The sequence below is a fragment of the Mchenga conophoros genome, linkage group LG13, assembly GCF_057382185.1.
Source record: "Mchenga conophoros isolate Kocher_MC1m ecotype Shallow Benthic linkage group LG13, M_conophoros_male_GT1.1, whole genome shotgun sequence".
NCBI classification, from domain to species: Eukaryota; Metazoa; Chordata; class Actinopteri; order Cichliformes; family Cichlidae; genus Mchenga; species Mchenga conophoros.
Window position 1 is genome coordinate 32,945,737 of NC_140538.1, and position 18,276 is coordinate 32,964,012.

Below are 18,276 nucleotides of genomic sequence, written 5' to 3' on the forward strand. Positions count from 1 at the left end.
AATACTGATCAATCTAATAAACTTAAACCTACACCATCCTCCCTATTCTGGTATTTTAAAGAGTACTTAGCGTAAATATTAAGCAACCTAACTAATAGGGTTCCAACTCCCAGCAACAACAAAAATAAATAAATAAAAAATAGGGAACCACCCTCCACCTCATGATGCTTAATCGACGTAATCAACCTTAATTTGATGCAGTGTGAAAAAAAATGCACAGAAATCAATTATTTTTCAAGAAATATTAAATAGATTCAACATCTTTCTTCAACAAAATTGCAGACTGCACAGATGGTACCTTCCCAAAGGAAAGAGTACTATAGCTTACTAGGGTATATATATTAAACTTAATAGTCACTATATACAGTAATTGACTTCTATTCATTTTACATCAAATTAAAACTTTGGGTGTAAGATTTGGATAATAATAAGCTAGACATTTTAAATGAGAATAAGAAAGAAAAGTATGTCTTTGTGCCCCCTTTTCCCTGTTAATGCCCTATCGGCCCCCCTGGCTAAACTTTGCTAGATCCGCCCCTGCACAGTTACCAGCCGTCAGCTACGTAGAAAAAGATCCTCGAGTAGAAAGTAATATCAGAATCAGAATCAGAATCAGAATCAGAATGGGTTTATTGCCAGATGTTGAGGTTTACAACATTAGGAAATTGCTGCGGTGCTTCAGTGCAGACAATAAGAATTAAAGTGCTATGTAGAAAGAAAGATATGTGCATGAGATATACATGAGATATATACATGAGAATAAGAATTATGAGTGCTACGTAGAAAGATATATACATGAGTGCAGGTGGTGATCAGTGCCAAACATATATACATGAGAGTAAGAATTATGAGTGCTACGTAGAAAGATATATACATGAGTGCAGGTGGTGATCAGTGCCAGACATGAAATGATGCAGTGACACAGCGTAGGGTCATGTGTTAGTGGCGGGGACAGTCATGTGGTTATTGTTCATGTGTCCAACAGCAGAGGGGAAGAAACTGTTCTTGTGGCGAGAGGTTCTGGTGCGAATGGACCGGAGCCTCCTGCCTGAGGGGAGCAGGTCAAACAGACTGTGTCCAGGGTGAGAAGGGTCAGCTGAGATCCGGGCTGCACGCCGCAGAGTCCTGGAGGTGTACAGGTCCTGCAGAGATGGGAGTCTGCAGCCAATCACCTTCTCAGCAGAGCGCACAACACGCTGCAGTCTCTGTTTGTCCCTGATAGTGGCTCCAGCGTACCACACGGTGATGAAGGAGGTGAGGATGGACTCGATGATTGCAGTGTAGAATTGCATCATCGTCCGTGTTGGCAGGTTGAATTTCTTCAGCTGCCTCAGGAAGTACATCCTCTGCTGGGCTTTCTTGATGACGGAGGTGATGGTGGGCTCCCACTTCAGGTCCTGGGTGATGGTGGTACCCAGGAAGCGGAATGAGTCCACAGTGATGATGGGGGTGTCAGTCAGGATGATGGGGGGGAGTGGGGCTGTGTGCTTCCTGAAGTCCACAATAATCTCCACTGTCTTCTGGGCATTCAGCACCAGGTTGTTGTGGCTGCACCAAGACACCAGACGTTCAACCTCCCTCCTGTAGGCAGACTCATCCCCGTCAGAGATGAGCCCAATGACGGTGGTGTCATCTGCGAACTTGATTATCTTGACAGACTGGTGGGTGGAGGTGCAGCAGTTGGTGTACAGGGAGAAGAGCAGAGGAGGGGGAATGAGTGTCCAAAGTGCCTCTATTGTTGGGGTCGTTGGAGGTGTGAAGGCTGCCTGATGGCTCGTCAAAACGACAGTAGAAGTCGTTAAGGGTGTTGGCTAAGAGCAAGTCATCAGTGGAGTGGGGGGTTTTAGGCTTGTAGTTTGTAATATTCCTAAAATATTAAATACATTCTAACAACAGCTGATCAAGCTTAAACGTGCTGCTGTTGTTCAGCCGCTGGTTTCCTCTTTCTGGTGCAAAGTGGGCCGAAAACAAAGAAGAGAGACGGAGTCCCGACAGAAAAGCCGATCAGCTGATCATTAAGCAGTTTCATGATTGAAGTAGCAGCGAGAAGAGGCAGTCGCTTGTTAAGCTTAACGCAGGAATGCTTTACAAACATTCAGAGATGGACTTACACACTTGCTTTACTTCTCTCGGGATAACTTTGTCGGAGATGAAATGCCGGGTTGCTAGCGAAGCTCCAAATGCTATCCAGACCACCGACAGGTCCCACATGCCACAGCCGCTCTATCACGTGATGCATACTGCTCCGACGTGCTAACGTTCTGAGGTGAGTTACGGCGTGTTGCAAGTTTTGTGAGGTGCTTTCGTGATATTTAATGGATCGGATTACATTTTTTATTTTTCTCCAATATCCGATCCAGTAATTTAGGTCAGTATCGGACCGATACCGATACGTAATATCGGATCGGTCCATCTCTAGTTCTTTGTAGCGTTTTTAAGCTGATATGCGGGGGTTTATCTTTCCAAAGGAATTTGGAAATATATGAATCCAGAGATCTGAACCAATCTTGTGATGGTTTGTTAGGGATCATCAAAAATAAGTAATTTATTTTTGGCAAGATCATCATTTTTATAGTGGCGACCCTTCCCATGAGTGATATGGGTAAAGATTTCCATCTAGTCAGATCGCCTTCTACTTTCTTTAGAAGTGGGATGTGGTTTAATTTAGTTAAGTCTGAAAGCTTAGGAGAAACATTAATACCTTAATATTTAATATTTCCGGATTGCAGTGGGGCAGAGGAAGAATTATGGAAGGAGCAGTTAATGGGGAGAACTGTGGATTTTGGCCAGTTAATTGAATAATCTGAAACTCTTGAAAACCAGTTTAGTAGAGTAATTACCTCAGAGAGGTTGGTTTGTGTGTTTTGCAGAAAAAGCAACACATCATCCGCATAGAGACTGATTTTATGTTCTATGTTCTTACATTTTATGCCCTTAATTGTTGTAGCCTGTCTAAATGCTGCTGCTAGAGGTTCGATAAAAATTGCAAAAAGTGAAGGGGAGAGTGGGCATCCCTGTCTGGTGCCCCTCAGAAGACAGAAGCTGGAGGATGTCTGGTCATTTGTTCTGATACGAGCTGTTGGGGAATTGTATAATATTCTTATCCAGTTTATGAAAGTTGCAAATAAAAATTTCCAGTTAACTCTATCAAATGCTTTTTCTGCATCTAGAGATAATATTGTGGTTTCGATGTTTTTATTGTATGAGTAGTCTATTAAATTAAGTAATCTACGAGTGTTTGTTGAGGAGTGCCGACCTTTTATGAAACCAGTTTGGTCAGGATGAATTAAGAGGGGGGTTATTTTCTCTAATCTCTTTGAGAGAGCTTTGCAGATTATTTTAAGGTCTACATTTAAAAGAGAAATTGGACGATAGCTTGAGGGAAATAAAGGGTCTTTGCCTGGTTTTAGCAGGAGACTAATGTTGGCAGAATTCATATTTGGTGGTAGTCTGCCATTTTCCTCGATTTCCTGCATCATTCCGTGGAATACTGGTGCCAGAATTGTCCAGAATTCTTTGTAGAATTCTGCAGGAAAGCCGTCTGGACCTGGAGCCTTATTATTGGGCATACTTATCAGGGCTTCCTGGAATTCACTTGGCGTCAGTGGCAAATCCAGTTCCATTGCTTGACTGTCTAGTAATTTTGGAAGAGTTACGCTGTCAAGGAACAGATCAATTTCATTTTTAGATGGGTTTATTTGTGGTGAGTATAAAGTTTCATAGAAATCCCTAAAAATTTTGTTTATTCTTCCAGGGTCATATATTGTGTTCCCCGATAAATCTTTAGCAGCACATATAGTTGTTTTTTCTTTATTTATTTTTAACTGGTTAGCTAGAAATCGACCTGATTTGTTACTGTGTTCAAAATTCTGCAAGCGAAGTCTTTGTATAAGGAATTGTGTTTTTTTATTAATAGTTTCATTTAATTCTAGTTTTGTCTTGCGTATTTTGTTCAATGTTTCCTGATCTTGGTCGCACGCGTAGGCTTCTTCTAGTGATTTGATGTTTTTTTCTAATTCCTGAATATTTTTGTTTTCTTCTTTCTTTTTATGTGATGAGAAAGAAATTATTTTACCTCTCAGATATTCCGGGAGTGTCATTAAAATCTAAATATGAAGTCCATTCCTTTTTAAAATATTTAATAAAGTCTTCATCTTTAAGCAATGATGTATTAAATCTCCAGTTTTTACTTGGCGTAGTGTTATTCTTGTGCATTAGTGTTAAAGATACAGGAGCATGATCACTGACAGCTATAGGATGAATCTCAGTGTCTGAAATGTCGTTCGGCAGTGAGCTGCTGACCAGAAAATAATCCAGACGAGAGTAAGAGTGATGGACATGTGAGAAAAAAGTATATTCCTTACTGTTGGGGTGAAGGGAGCGCCATGCATCGCAAAGACCAAAGTCGCTCATATACTGTTTGATTATATTTGTGGATTGCCAATTGCGCTGAGTTCCTGTTGTGTTGAGCCTATCCATGTCTTCATTTAGTCCAAGGTTGAGGTCACCGCCAAGAATGAGTGTGCATTCGAGGTGTTCAGAGAGTGCACTAAAAAATCCGTGGAAGAATGAGGGTTCATCAACATTTAGAATAGAATAGAATAGAATAGAATTCAACTTTATTGTCATTGCACATGCACAGGTACAGGGCAACGAAATGCAGTTTGCATCCATCCAGAAGTGCTTAGTGATATAGATATATTACAATATATATTAGCAATAATATAGATATGTAAGTATATTACAGAAATGGGTCTATTATGTTATAATGTACACGGTATGAAGTATGTTGTGAATATTCTATAACTATAAGTATGTACAGGCTGTAGTGAGTACAAGCTATGTACAGGCTATGAACAGGATATAAATATGAAAAACTATACAGAATATGAAATAAATAACTTTACAGGAATCTGAGATATACAGCTATACAGAAATGGGAACTATGCAAGTTGTAAACAGTTGTAGGGTTAAAAATTATCGTATGTACAGAATGATTGTTTACACAGGGCTATACAGTAGTGCAGTTAAGGTAAGTGAGGGTGTGGATAATTTCTACAGAGGCTATATAAAGTGCTAGTGGTTGTGAGTGGTGGTTCACTCCATGTTATTATTGTGTGTTTGAGGGTACAGTTGTCCATTGTGTGTGTGTGTGTGTATGTTCAGTCCATGAGTTTAACGTGGGTCAGATGTCAGGAGGCAGAGTTCAGGAGTCTGACAGCTGTGGGGAAGAAGCTGTTCCGGTACCTGGTGGTCTTAGTCCGGAGGCTCCTGTAGCGCCTCCCAGAGGGCAGGAGGGTGAAGAGTCCATGTGATGGGTGACTGGGGTCTCTGATGATTTTCCCAGCCCTTTTCAGACACCGCTTCCTGTAGATGTCTTTTATGGCAGGAAGTGGTGCTCCGGCGACGCGCTGGGCAGTTTTCACGACCCTCTGCAACGCCTTCCGGTCCGAGGCAGAGCAGTTCCCGTACCAGACTGTTATACAGTTGGTCAGGATGCTCTCGATGGTGCAGCGATAGAAGTTCACCAGGATGTCTGAGGACAGGTGGTTCTTCCTCAGAGTCCTCAAGAAGAAGAGGCGCTGGTGAGCCTTCTTGACCAGCTTGGAGCAGTTGGTCGTCCAGGTGAGATCCTCGGAGATGTGGACTCCCAGGAACTTGAAGCTGCTCACACGCTCCACAGCCGTCCCCTTAATGTGGATGGGTGGATGTGGGTCAGCATTCCTCCTGTAGTCCACGATGAGCTCCTTGGTCTTCTCGGTGTTAAGCAGCAGGTTGTTTGTGTCGCACCACTCAGCCAGACGATCCACCTCCTCCCTGTAGGCGGCCTCATCGTTGTCACTGATGAGGCCAATCACCGTGGTGTCATCTGCAAACTTAATGATGGTGTTGGAACCATCAGCAGTTCTGCAGTCGTGGGTGAAGAGGGAGTAGAGGAAAGGGCTCATCACACAGCCTTGTGGTACACCGGTGTTCATTGTGATGGTAGATGAGCAGCGGTTATCCAGCCGGACATGTTGGGGGCGGTTGGTCAGGAAGTCCAGTAACCATTTGCAGATGAGGGAACTGATGCCCAGGTCTGTCAGTTTCCTGATGAGTTGTGAGGGGTGGATTGTATTGAATGCTGAACTGAAGTCTATAAACAGCATTCTGGCGTAGGTGTTGTTGTTGTCCAGGTGTGAGAGGACAGAGTGCAGTGCGATGGAGACTGCATCCTCTGTGCTCCTGTTCTGGCGGTATGTGAATTGGTGGGGGTCCAGGGTGGGGGGGAGACAGGATTTGAAGTGTGCTAGGACCAGCTGCTCTAAGCACTTAGTGATGATGGGGGTGAGTGCTACTGGGCGGTAGTCATTGAGGCAAGATGGGTTGGAGTTTTTGGGTATCGGGACGATGGAGGTGGAGTTGAAGCAGGCCGGTACCACAGCGTGGGCCAAGGACAGGTTGAATATGTCTGTCAGTTCTCCTGCACCATTGGACCATATATACTTACAATACATAGTTTTTTGTTCAATATTGATAGTTTAATAATTAGAAATCTACCCTCTGGATCTATAACTGTATCGAGCACTGTAAAATTAACATTTTTATGTATTAAAATTGCTACTCCCCGTTGTCTAGAATTATAACAGGCTGCAAACACGTTAGGAAACTCAGGTGTTTTAAGTTCGTTTAAACCTGTGACAGGTCTGTGAGTTTCTTGTAATAAAACAACATCTGCCTGTAGTTTTTTAAGCTGGTTAAATATCTTTAACTTCTTTCCTCTGGTGCCAGCTCCATTTACATTCCATGTGACAAACCTCAGCATGCCCATAATTGTGTGTGTATGTCTAATGATGTACGCTGGGTGTTTCGTTTAGACAGGTGGAGAGAATGTGGAAACATCCCTTGTTTGTAAATAGAAAGAGAAAAAGAAGTGTGGTGAGAGGCTCCATAAGTCTGACTATGTGTGTGAATATTCACTAATATGAACAAGCGTGGCTTGCTTATGTGTCCTGCAAGTCTGTGCGTGCTGTGAGGCTGTTGTGAATGTGCTGCCGTTGAGCGGATGTGTTTGCGTGATCGTGGTGTGAAAATATGGAGAAATAGAGGGTGTTGTTTGTAGGTGAGTGGGGAAGTGGGTGATCACAGAGGTGAAACACAAGAGAAAGAAAGAAACCACATGAACTGTGAGCAACAACAAAAGAAAAGAAACGAAACGGAAACATTCCAATTAAAGCAATGACGGAGGGTGACAGTGTTATATCTGCTATGACATCATATTGATATTACTAGGTTAAACCCATGTTAAAGGGGAAAGTGTGAATGAATAAGAAAAGAGTGTAGCGGGTTCTTATCTGGAGTGCAGTCAATATAACCACGGTGTGGTGCCGGGGTCGCGGTACAGCTGTCCGTTCACGTAGAGCCGGTCCACGGCGATGACAGCACGGAAGCCTTTCTGGATGAAGCTACGTCGAACTGGGAACAGGACCTTGCGTCGTTCCAGGATCTCTTTGGGGAACTGGTCGTTCACGCTGAAGTCCGTTCCTTTCAGCTCTCTGCCGCGACTCTTCACCTGTTCCTTCTGTTTGAATTGACCGAATTTGGCCACAATAGGCCGTGGTCTCCCGGTCCGCGACCTCACGCCCCCCAAGCGATGTACTCTATCGAAGTCGATGTTCTTTACGGTGTCCTCCGGCAGCTTCAGGTGGATTTTGATGAAGCTTTTCACCGTTGCCTCCGCGTCCTCTCCGGCAGATTCTGGAATACCAGAAAACACAAGATTATCTCTCATGCTACGGGCTTGTAGATCGATAACGGACTCTTTTATTTTTTTATTTTCAATGTTTAGCTGGGTCACGTTATTGGTGAGAGATTTGACCGACTCCCGTAGCGTGGCATTTTCAGCGGCAAGCGTTTCCACCTGCTGCTGGCTGAATTCCAGGGATTCTCTCAGAGATTTAAATTCCCGGTGTAAAATCTCCACCAGGGACAGCCTCGCATCGAAACTGGACAATCGCTTGTCGATTGACTCCAGGATGTCTGCGATGTCTTTGCCGGCAGGCGATGTTGTACCGGGGGAGTCTGCCGGGCGACATCTCTTCGATGACGGCGTCTCAATTTTGGTCGGGGAGGATGCACTCTGGGCCTTCTTCATTACTAAATCTTGAAAACAGCGGTCGATGTAATCTTGGAGAGCGTCTAAACTCTCCCCGTTGTCCTCCAGGGTGTTAGAGATGATAAAACAGATGTTGTTAGTTATATGACAATTGATTAGTATATTTGGTAATACTGAAGCTTGAAAAACTTTTGTTAAACTCTATGCTACCATTTGCTTTTTTTCCGCCAATTCTCCGGCGTCTGACGTCACCTACAACATGGGTCGCTTACCTTACTCGTCACTTACCGTCGCTTACCTTGATGCACTCTCAATCATCCAGGGAAGGAAATCCCAAAAGTTGATTCTGTTCATCTGGACGTTTGGAGAAACGTTTCATCATCATCAGGTGACGTCTTCAGTCTCAGCTGACTGCAGGTTTCCAACCTTATAAACAGGACATTTGCATAATGACAAAAACTAGCACCACTGACTAAGAATGGCCTGTGAGGTCAGTTTATCAAGATTAAAATGCAAACTGCGATGACCATTGATCAACAACCACTGATCAATCACCAATGATCCTATAACTCTGAAGGTTTTTGGCTTCGATCCTCATCCCGTTGGTAGGCAGCTCTGAACACCACATCCAGAACACCTTGGATTTTGTTGAGAAGGTGAGAGATGTCGTTATGGAGGCAGATGAAACCATGGTTTTGTACGATGTTACATCTCTCTTCACTTGCGTTCCAGTCATGGAAGCATTAGAGGTGGCTTGGCACTTTCGTGGATAAAATCATATCCCTCAGGAACTTTTGTCTTACGTTGGGTTAGGCCTCATCCTCTCTGGTCCCTCTGCCATGGGGGGTACCGCAGGGATCTATTCTTGGGCCATTATTGTTTTCATTGTATCTCCTGCACTGGGTACGATCTTCAGAAACACAATTGCATTTCTTCTATATGCTGATGATTGCCAGCTTTCAGTCACTCTCATAGCTCCTCCATAGGACATGCTTGATCGTCTTAGTGATGATAAATCAGGGATCACTCAAAATCTTTTAAATTTTAATGAGCATAAAACAGAAGCAATTTTATTTGGTCCCAGTCGTTCCTCTGGTACCCCAGATGTTGACTTTGCTGCTCTGACCCTCACCTGAAGAGCTCAGTTACTAATCTTGGGATAAAAATCGACTCTACACTTAGTTTTGATGGCCACGTAAACGGGGTGGTGAAATCTTCATCCTATCACCTCAGCCGTCTGTCGAAGGTCAAGCCTTCTTTCTCAAATGCTCTCAGTCCTGAAAGCACAGCTGAAACTTAGAGACAGAGTGTTCTCTATTGTGGCTCCGAAGCTTTGGATGATCTTCGTCTTCACATCAGGCAGTCTACATCAGTGCTGGTTTTTAAATCCACATTAAAAACTTATTTTCACTCGCTGGCCTTTGACTCGGTGGGTAACTGATAATGTTATTTTATTGTTATCATTATTGTTATTTATTCATCATATTTATTATTCTTACTGTCCCTCTTATATTTCTGTTGTGCAGCACTTCAAAAACAGCACATGGCTGACCAAAGTGCTTTAGAAATAAACTATGGTATGGTTGTGGAAAAGAGGGCTTTGCTATCCTACCCTGGAAAACCACCAAGCCATTGGTTGAGATATGTGGATGACACCTGGGTGAAAATCAAATCTCAGGACGTACCACATTTCACAGATCACATTAACTTGTTGGACTGACACATCAAATTCACCAGGGAGGATATGAAAAGTGGCAGGTTAGTCTTCTTAGACTGTGAGATTTCCATCAGTAATGGGGGACATCTAAAAGCTGATGTGTACCGGAAACCTACGCATACGGATCAGTATCTAAGGTTTGACTCTCATCATCCACTAGTGCCAAGTTTGGCCCTTCTGGTACAGAGCGCGAGTGTTGTGTGATCTGTTCAGTTTAGTGTTAAGGTGATGGATAAGATGTTGCACAAATGGAAGAAAGCAGTCTTACATATTTGTTTAATATGTGCATTGAAGGACATGTCCTGGTCAAAAATGACTCCAAGGTTCCTCACAGCATTACTGGAGGCCAAGGTAATGCCATCCAGAGTAAGAATCTGCTTAGAGACCATATTTCTAAGATTTTCAGGGCCGAGTACAATAACCTCAGTTTGATCTGAATTAAGAAGCAGAAAGTTAGCAGCCATCCAGGTCTTTATGTCTTTAAGACATTCCTGCAGTTTAACTCATTGGTGTGTGTTATCTGGCTTCATGGACAGATAGAGCTGGGTGTCATCTGCATAGCAGTGTAAATGTATGCTATGTCTTCTAATGATGCTGCCTAAGGGAAGCATGTATAATGTAAACAGAATTGGTCCTAGCACTGAACCCTGTGGAACTCCATAATTAACCTCAGTGTGTGAAGAGGACTCTCCATTTACATGCACAAACTGGAGTCTGTTAGTTAAAACTGTCAAATTTCTGAGTGAGTTTTTACTAAAAATGAGAAGACTGGGAAAACCTAAAAAAAAAAAAAAAAAAAAAAAAAAGAAACCCTAAAGACGCCCTGAGTGAGTCTGAGAGGACTTACAAGCGGCATTGGTCAGATTAGGCAAAGCTGAAGGAGCTTTTATGAGCCAACTTAAGAATGGATGTATCAATCACTGACAAGCAAAAAAAACAAAAAACAAAACTTAATAAAATAGAATAAAATAAAAAATTGTTTCACCTCCAAGTACTGTCATCAACTTATCAGGTTCCTGACAAATCGCTGACGATTTGTCGTGTCGCTGACGTCACCTAGCCTTCCACAAGAAAGCGACTCAACTGAGTCTGACTGAAGTTTCTGATACAGTAAATCACCTATAAATGAATACACCTCAATATGAGCAATACACACACATTCTTACCTTTTATAGGATTTCCACATTTTCATGTTTGCTCAGCGCAATTAAAAGTTGTCAATATAAAAAAACAACAACAACCAATCTTTGCTTCACTTGAACAAGCTCCACCTCCAGCAGGTGTTTTCTCAGTTTATTGATTAGCTACTTCTTTACCTCCACAGATTTGACCCACCTGGCAGGTGAGAGCAGGCTTACTGGAATGTCTATGTCCTCATAACAGGGTATCTGCCCCTGAAGTAATGAACTGACAGGAAGTGATGTCACTTTAAAGTTTTTATTGTTTTTATCATACACGTCCTCGTTTATACAGGAATTCACATATTAACAGATCATGTGATCAATGAGGCGCTCAGCTGACAGCCATTAAAAAATACCCCCAAAAAACAAAAGACATCAAGCTGAAGACCTGACCGCGCCATGTTTTAAATAATTCTCAGCATTCAAAAGTAAAACACAGAAAGTGACATCACACAGCACGCCACCAATCAGTTCTAAGCAAAATGTTAAACTAAAGTAAAAAGCGATCGATCGCTGATATGTGCTCTGATATGTCTTCACTGATCAGTCTTCAGCTGAAGCTCAACCCCTACCAGACACTTTACTGACCATCCATCCATCAATCTGCTACCATGGAGATGGCTGCTTTATGCTCTTAGCCAATCAGAAATGAAGGTGGTGATGTGTTTGAAGTCAGGAGGCAGGGCGTCACTGGACCGAATTCGAGTTTCCTGTTCCTGTCCCACACTGATTGGTGGAGAGACATGTGGAGGGTCAAAGGTGAAAAATCCCTGAAAGCAACTTAGCATCAAGCAGGCAGCTTATTGGTTCAAGGATGTGGTTTTATATAGAAAGGGGCGGGACACAATTGAGAGCCAATCAGTGTCTCTCTAAGGGCAGGGGCGGCGCAGAGTCAAACATCACAGGTGCTGCCAGTCGATAGCAACCAGCGCCTGATTGGCCTCCTGGGCGTGACCTATGACCTCAGCGATGCCGTGCTGGCGCCACAGGCGCTCGATCTTCCTGTAACGCTCGGCACACAGGTGGAGAGGATTCCCACGCCTGTAACAAACAAATAAACAGGTAGAGGGTGTGGTCAGGGGTGGGGCCAAACAAACTGGTAGAGGGGGTGGGGCTGAACAACCAAACGTACATACTTGAGGCCCTGGTCAGTTTCTCCATAGTCATCCAGGTATGGGGGCGGGTAGAAGCAGCCCTTTGTTTTACCTGCTACAAACAACACCTGACTCTCTCTGACCCTGCTCACACACAGACACACACAGGTTAGCAGGGCATGGCCGAGCGACATGCGTCAGTTCACTTGTGCAGGCGTTACCTGAGGAATAGGCCGAGGCCAGCTCCGCAGGTGAAGGTGTGTGCGGTGCAGGCGCCCACGTCCTCGCCGTCCACCTCCGTCTGACAGCAGTAACTCTGAGAGCACAGCATGCAGCCGCACACCAGGCACAGCGTGGGAGCGCGAGACTTATCCCCGCCTGAGCGCGGACACCTGCACATGTAACACTCAGGTGAGTTCAGATGGGCCGGCAAAGTTTCAGGTCACCTCACAAAAGAACTTCACAGCATTGATCCTTTTTAAATCGATCACTCTGATCTCACTGTGTGTTCACTGACGTGAAGCTGGACGCCTGATTGATGAGCACGCTGTAATCTTCCGGCAACTCGATGAGTCGATTTGACTCTCTGGGGAACCTGATGATGGCTCCGCCCCCCTGCAGGGTCTGTCTCATACCTGGATGACAACACCAACTGAACACACACACAGGAGTGTCAGGTAATGCTTTTCCAGGTATTTTGGAGTATGAGATGCGTCATTCAGGTGTTACCTGTGTATGAGCGGCTTCAGCAGTGTTTGCTGGTTGTGGTGAAGTAGCAGCAGGTTGGAGGGCAGACTGAGGTAGCTGCACAGTGCCTCCCACTGACCAGGACCTGCAACTACAACAAACACACACACTTCTGTGAACACACAGTGTAACAGAATCGTTACAGGAACTTTGCTCGGTGTTCGTCTTACTCATCAGCTCAGCGGGAGGCGCTGTGGAGTTCAGGTAGTGGAAGAAGAGGGCGGCGGCTCGGAGGAACGGCAGGACACCAGCTTTAAGACAACGATACAGCTGCCACCCAGAGGACACCTCAGGTAACACACTGATGATGAAATGAAGTCCTCTTTACTGATTTTGAATGTACTAACAGGGTAAATATGTCTCACAATCCAAACTCACCTGCCCAGGTGTTTCCTCAGTGTGCTGTACAGCTGACAGGTGAGCTCCTCCTCTGATCCACTGTTGTCCTGATCCATACATACCTCCTCTGCACACACAGGTAATACACACAGGTGAGACAGAAGCATCGGGTTCACAAAACTCAAGAGACTGTGTGTGAGTGAGAGAGAGCGACACCTGTGGTGGAGGTGAGCAGGATCTGAACCAGGTGAGCCACAGTGACCAAGTGAAGGAGGTGGAGGTGGCTCGAGTCCACCACACCGCATCCTGATTGGTCCAAACAGTGAACGGAGGAGTATGCCAGCACAGAGTAAACCTGCAGATGCCGAGAAATCAGAGTCACCTGCACCCACCCGACGAAAACTGAGCTTTAAGTGGTCCACAATGGACAGGTGTATAAACTCACCAGCAGGTGAAACATGTCGATCTCGAGGATACTCGGAGTATTTTCTACCTGAGTGTCTGGAACCAGAGCTAAACAAACAAACACACACAATTATATATATATATATATATATACATAACAGATATACATATATATACACACACACTCACACACATGTATAAATATATGTGTATATATATATCAAATAAATGTTATCGCCCTCAATGGTTAATAATTGCAGGATAATTTCCAGAATCAGAATCGTGTTTATTGGCCAAGTATATGTGCAGACACATACAGGGAATTTGGTTCCGGTAGATGGTGGCTCTCAAGCACAGCAATGTAAATCACACACACACACACACACACACACACACACACACACACACACACACACACACACACACACACACGTCTATATATACACATTACACATACATGGTAAATGGTAAATGGCCTGTATTTGTATAGCGCTTTCCTAGTCCCTAAGGACCCCAAAGCGCTTTACACATCCAGTCATCCACACATTCACACACACATTCACACATACACAAAGCTGTGTAAACCAACTATAAATAACTAATCTAACTTATATACATAAAATACAGAAATGAATGAGGTGGAATGAATACTACAAAATGTGCATAAGGCAGCTGCAGTCTGGCAGTGGGAGCAGTGTGACAGGTCAACTGTTAAGAAGGGAGATGGCGAGGGGAAAGAAACTGTTCCTGTGTCGGGTGGTCCTGGTCTGCAGGCTTCTGTACCGTCTGCCAGAGGGCAGCAGATCAAAAAGTCTGTGTGCAGGGTGTGAGGGGTCTGCAATGATTTTCCCTGCCCGTTTCCTGGTTCTTGAGAGGTACAGATCCTGGATGGAGGGCAGGGGGGGTGCCGACGATCCTTTCTGCTGCCCGTACAGTCCGCTGTAGTCTGCTCCTGTCCTGTTTAGTGGCTGCTCCATACCAGACTGTGATGGAGGAGCACAGGACAGACTCAATGACCGCAGTGTAGAACTGGATCAGCAGCTCCTGTGGAAGACTGTACTTCCACAGTTGTCTCAGGAAGTACATCCTCTGCTGGGTCTTTTTGAGGATGGAGTTGATGTTGGTCTCCCACTCCAGGTCCTGGGAGATGGTTGTACCCAGGAACTTGAAGGTCTTCACAGTTGACACGGGGCTGTCTGATATGGTGAGGGGGAGCAGAGTTGAGGGATGTCTCCTGAAGTCCACTGTCATCTCTACAGTCTTAAGAGTGTTCAGCTCCAGATTGTGCTGACTGCACCAGAGTACCAGCCGCTCAACTTCCTGCCGGTATGCAGACTCATCACCATCTTGAATGAGGCCAATGACAGTGGTGTCATCTGCAAACTTTCGGAGTTTGACAGCTGAGTTATTGGAGGTGCAGTCGTTAGTGTAGAGGTAGAACAGTAGTGGTGAGAGGACACATCCTTGAGGGGCACCAATACTGAGGGACCGGGTTTCAGAGGTGATCTCCCCCAGCCTCACTTGCTGCTTCCTGTCTGTCAGGAAGCTGGTGATCCACTGACAGGTAGCTGGTGACACGCTGAGCTGGGAGAGTTTGGAGGAAAGAAGTTCAGGCACAATGGTGTTAAAAGCCGAACTAAAGTCCACAAACAGGACCCTGGCATAAGTTCCCGGGCGGTCAAGGTGTTGCAGGATGTAATGCAGCCCCATGTTCACTGCATCATCCACTGACCTGTTTGCCCGGTAGGCAAACTGCAGAGGGTCCAGCTGGTGGCCTGTAATGTCTTTCAGATGGGCTAACACCAGTCGTTCGAAGGATTTCATGACCACAGACGTCAAGGCGACAGGTCTGTAGTCATTCAGTCCTGTGATGGTGGATTTCTTGGGAACAGGGATGATGGTGGAGCGTTTGAAGCAGGAGGGAACTTCACACAGCTCCAGGGATCTGTTGAAGATGCGAGTAAAGATGGGAGCCAGCTGTTCAGCACAGGTTTTGAGGCAGGAGGGTGAGACGCAGATGATCTGATATCCTCGTGTTGGTGTTGTTCCCAGACCATCATGAAAATGTTGTTCCAGGTTCAACATTGCAAGTGACCAATCACATTGTTGTGACGTTATTCCTTTGCGCACCAAGCCATTCATGCATTTATGAAATTCCAATGTTGCAAGGACAATATCAATTCTGCTTACTGTTTATTAAAGGGTTACGGTTAGGGTCAGGGTCAGGGTCCGTTGATCGGCGGACAGAGGCGGTTTCACGCAGCTTAAGTACAGTTTTTTGTTTTACGCCGGTTTTTCCCGAAGTCGCAAAAGTATGACATCACAACATTCTGATTGGTCACTTGCAACGTTGATCCTGGAACAACATTTAGTATGATGATCTGGGAACAACACCAACACGAGGATATCAGATCAACCGGTGAGACGCCGTCTGGTCCGGGGGCTTTCCTGGGCTTCTGTTTCTGGAATAGTCGGCTCACATCCTGAGTGTGTATTCTGAGTTTCAGGGAGGAGGAAAGGGGGGTGAGAGGTGTGGTGGAGGTCGTTGAGTCTGGATTGGAGAGGGTGGTCGTTCCAAACTGGTAAATAATCAACTTCAAAGTTATCTGGATGAAAATAGTATTTTATCTCCTTTCATCAGGAAACTGCGCAGTACTCTAACTGTTCTCAATGATGTCTATGAAGCCTTGGACACAAAGAACTACAGTGCAGCTCTTTTTATTGATCTAGCAGAAATCTTTGACACTGCTGATCATGGCATTTTATGTCAGACATTACTGGATACCTATGCTTGCTCTCTTCACCTGTTAGATTTGCTGTCTATGGCCAGGCATTCAGATTTATAACTGACTGCAAACCTTTAACACACCACTGTTCTCAGGTTGACTGGTCCTCATTGGCCCCACGCAGGTATCACTTTCTCTATAAAATCTATTCTGATTTATTGTCCTCTTATATATCAGAGTATATGTTGCACAAACAGTCACAGACTGCAGACTCAGGACATCATTACGTTCGTTGTTCCATCAGTTCGTACAGAGCTTGGGAAGAAGGCTTTCTCCTTTTCTGCTCTGTCCTCATTGCACAACGATCTGAAGCTCTCTTCACTTGCAGACTTCAAAAGACGTACAAATGCGTCTGTGAAATCGTCTCTGGGGACTCTTTTACATTTTGTTTCTTTTATTGTTGAAATTTTAGTGTGTTTGTCAGTAATAGGTCTCTTTTGTAAATTGAGGCATTGAGTGTAAATGAGACTGTGTGTGTTTGTACCTGACAACAGTCTGATGAAGTGGGTGTGAACAGTTTTCAGAGGAGCTGCAGTCCAACACACTGAACTGAACCTGGTGAGAGAACTCAAACAGTCGTCCTGCAACACACACATTATCAGGTTACCAAGGAAACCGCAGCATCCGCCGGAGACCAATCGACGCACAGAACTCAGTAATCAATACACTGATCTATAATATATTCGGTGAACTCTTCTTGAACCCCACCCCCTCTGCCTGACCATTCACAGCTCTTCTTTGTCATAAACAGTGTTACCTGTCGGCAAGGTAAACTTCCAAAAAGTGGCTTCTCCTCATCCATTAGCAGGCGCTCTGCAGAAAAACAAAATAACAGGACAACCTGTGACCTCTCAGGTGGGAGCACACCTGTGTCAGGTGTACACCTGTCTCGGGTGGTTGTGCGTGCATCTGTCTCGGGTGTGTATACCTATGCTTTGGATGGTGTAGGCGCAGGAGGACCAGCTCAGCACCGGGACTCGGGGGTCCTGCTCGTTGGGGTTCACCTTCAGTCCCACCTTATAGGTGGACAGGCTGAAAGTGGTAATCATCTCACTGATGCTGCTTGAGAATGGGTTCCTGTGACATCACAATGACATCATCACCACGTAATGTCCCATTAGGTTATTGATCAGGATCAGTACAAACAGCACATGACTCACTGTGGCGTGAAGTCTACTCTGAACCCTTGAGGAACGACAGGCTCCGCCTCTTCTGCTGCACCTGTAACACACGCATTAATTAACATTAACACACACGGCTCAGTTTGACTCCGTTTTCTTACAGGTAACTCACCTTCAGACTGCGTCCTGTGTGCAGAGTGCAGAGCTGCTATCAGCTGATTGGTTGTCTTAAGCCACACCTCGAAACTAGGATTTTCAACACTGAAGAAGAAGAAAAAAAAAAAACAGAGAGAGAGAGAGAAAACCATTCACGCAACATCAGGTAAAAGCCAGGAACCTGTGTACCTGTGGTCAGCACAGGTGTGCTTATTGTGTGAGTGTCTCACTGCAGTCAGGTGAGCGTACCTGTGGTCAGGTGAGGCTGCGTGCGGTAGCATGGGGATCACGGTGTTGCTCAGACACTCGCAGAGTGGACAGAGGAACTCGCCGTTCTCCACATCGTAGCTCGTGTGGCCTCTCAGACGCTGCTGACGCCGCTGCTCCTTCAGCTGTACCGCCTCAAAGTACCTGAACAGAGTGAGGACAGGTGTAACATCCTGAGAGCCGACTGGAAGGTGTGCAAGTGAGGGGAGTCACCTCTGCCAGCAGGTGGCGTGCATGATGTGTCCACAGCTGGCGGTGTGAATCCCCAGACAGAGGTCGGGGTGCATGAACAGGGGGTCACGGTGCTCTGAAACACACGATCACAGGTTAACACCTGAACTTCGACTGGTCACTCGCCTGATGATGTC

General features: G+C 45.1%; 1 protein-coding gene across 5 annotated transcripts in view; it reads right to left on the bottom strand.

The window, feature by feature from the left end:
• Positions 1–11,235: 11,235 nt before the first annotated feature.
• The window catches only part of ubr2 (ubiquitin protein ligase E3 component n-recognin 2), a 60,035-nt gene continuing 52,994 nt past the window's right edge, over positions 11,236–18,276 (bottom strand). For 3 of the 5 annotated variants that reach the window (XM_085243052.1, XM_085243051.1, XM_085243053.1), the window contains 16 exons: positions 18,122–18,215; positions 17,891–18,052; positions 17,658–17,746; positions 17,525–17,585; positions 17,293–17,441; positions 17,122–17,177; positions 16,849–16,945; positions 13,619–13,686; positions 13,390–13,528; positions 13,213–13,300; positions 13,005–13,135; positions 12,817–12,925; positions 12,605–12,739; positions 12,309–12,479; positions 12,130–12,231; positions 11,236–12,034 (listed from right to left, as the gene is read on the bottom strand). In XM_085243052.1, the coding sequence (XP_085099178.1) occupies positions 11,893–12,034; positions 12,130–12,231; positions 12,309–12,479; positions 12,605–12,739; positions 12,817–12,925; positions 13,005–13,135; positions 13,213–13,300; positions 13,390–13,528; positions 13,619–13,686; positions 16,849–16,945; positions 17,122–17,177; positions 17,293–17,441; positions 17,525–17,585; positions 17,658–17,746; positions 17,891–18,052; positions 18,122–18,215 (1,793 nt within the window). In that variant the 3' untranslated portion in view covers positions 11,236–11,892. Of the gene's footprint in view, positions 12,035–12,129; positions 12,232–12,308; positions 12,480–12,589; positions 12,740–12,816; positions 12,926–13,004; positions 13,136–13,212; positions 13,301–13,389; positions 13,529–13,618; positions 13,687–16,848; positions 16,946–17,121; positions 17,178–17,292; positions 17,442–17,524; positions 17,586–17,657; positions 17,747–17,890; positions 18,053–18,121; positions 18,216–18,276 lie in introns of all 5 variants that reach the window. The other 2 variants (XM_085243050.1, XM_085243049.1) reach the window with 1 other exon arrangement.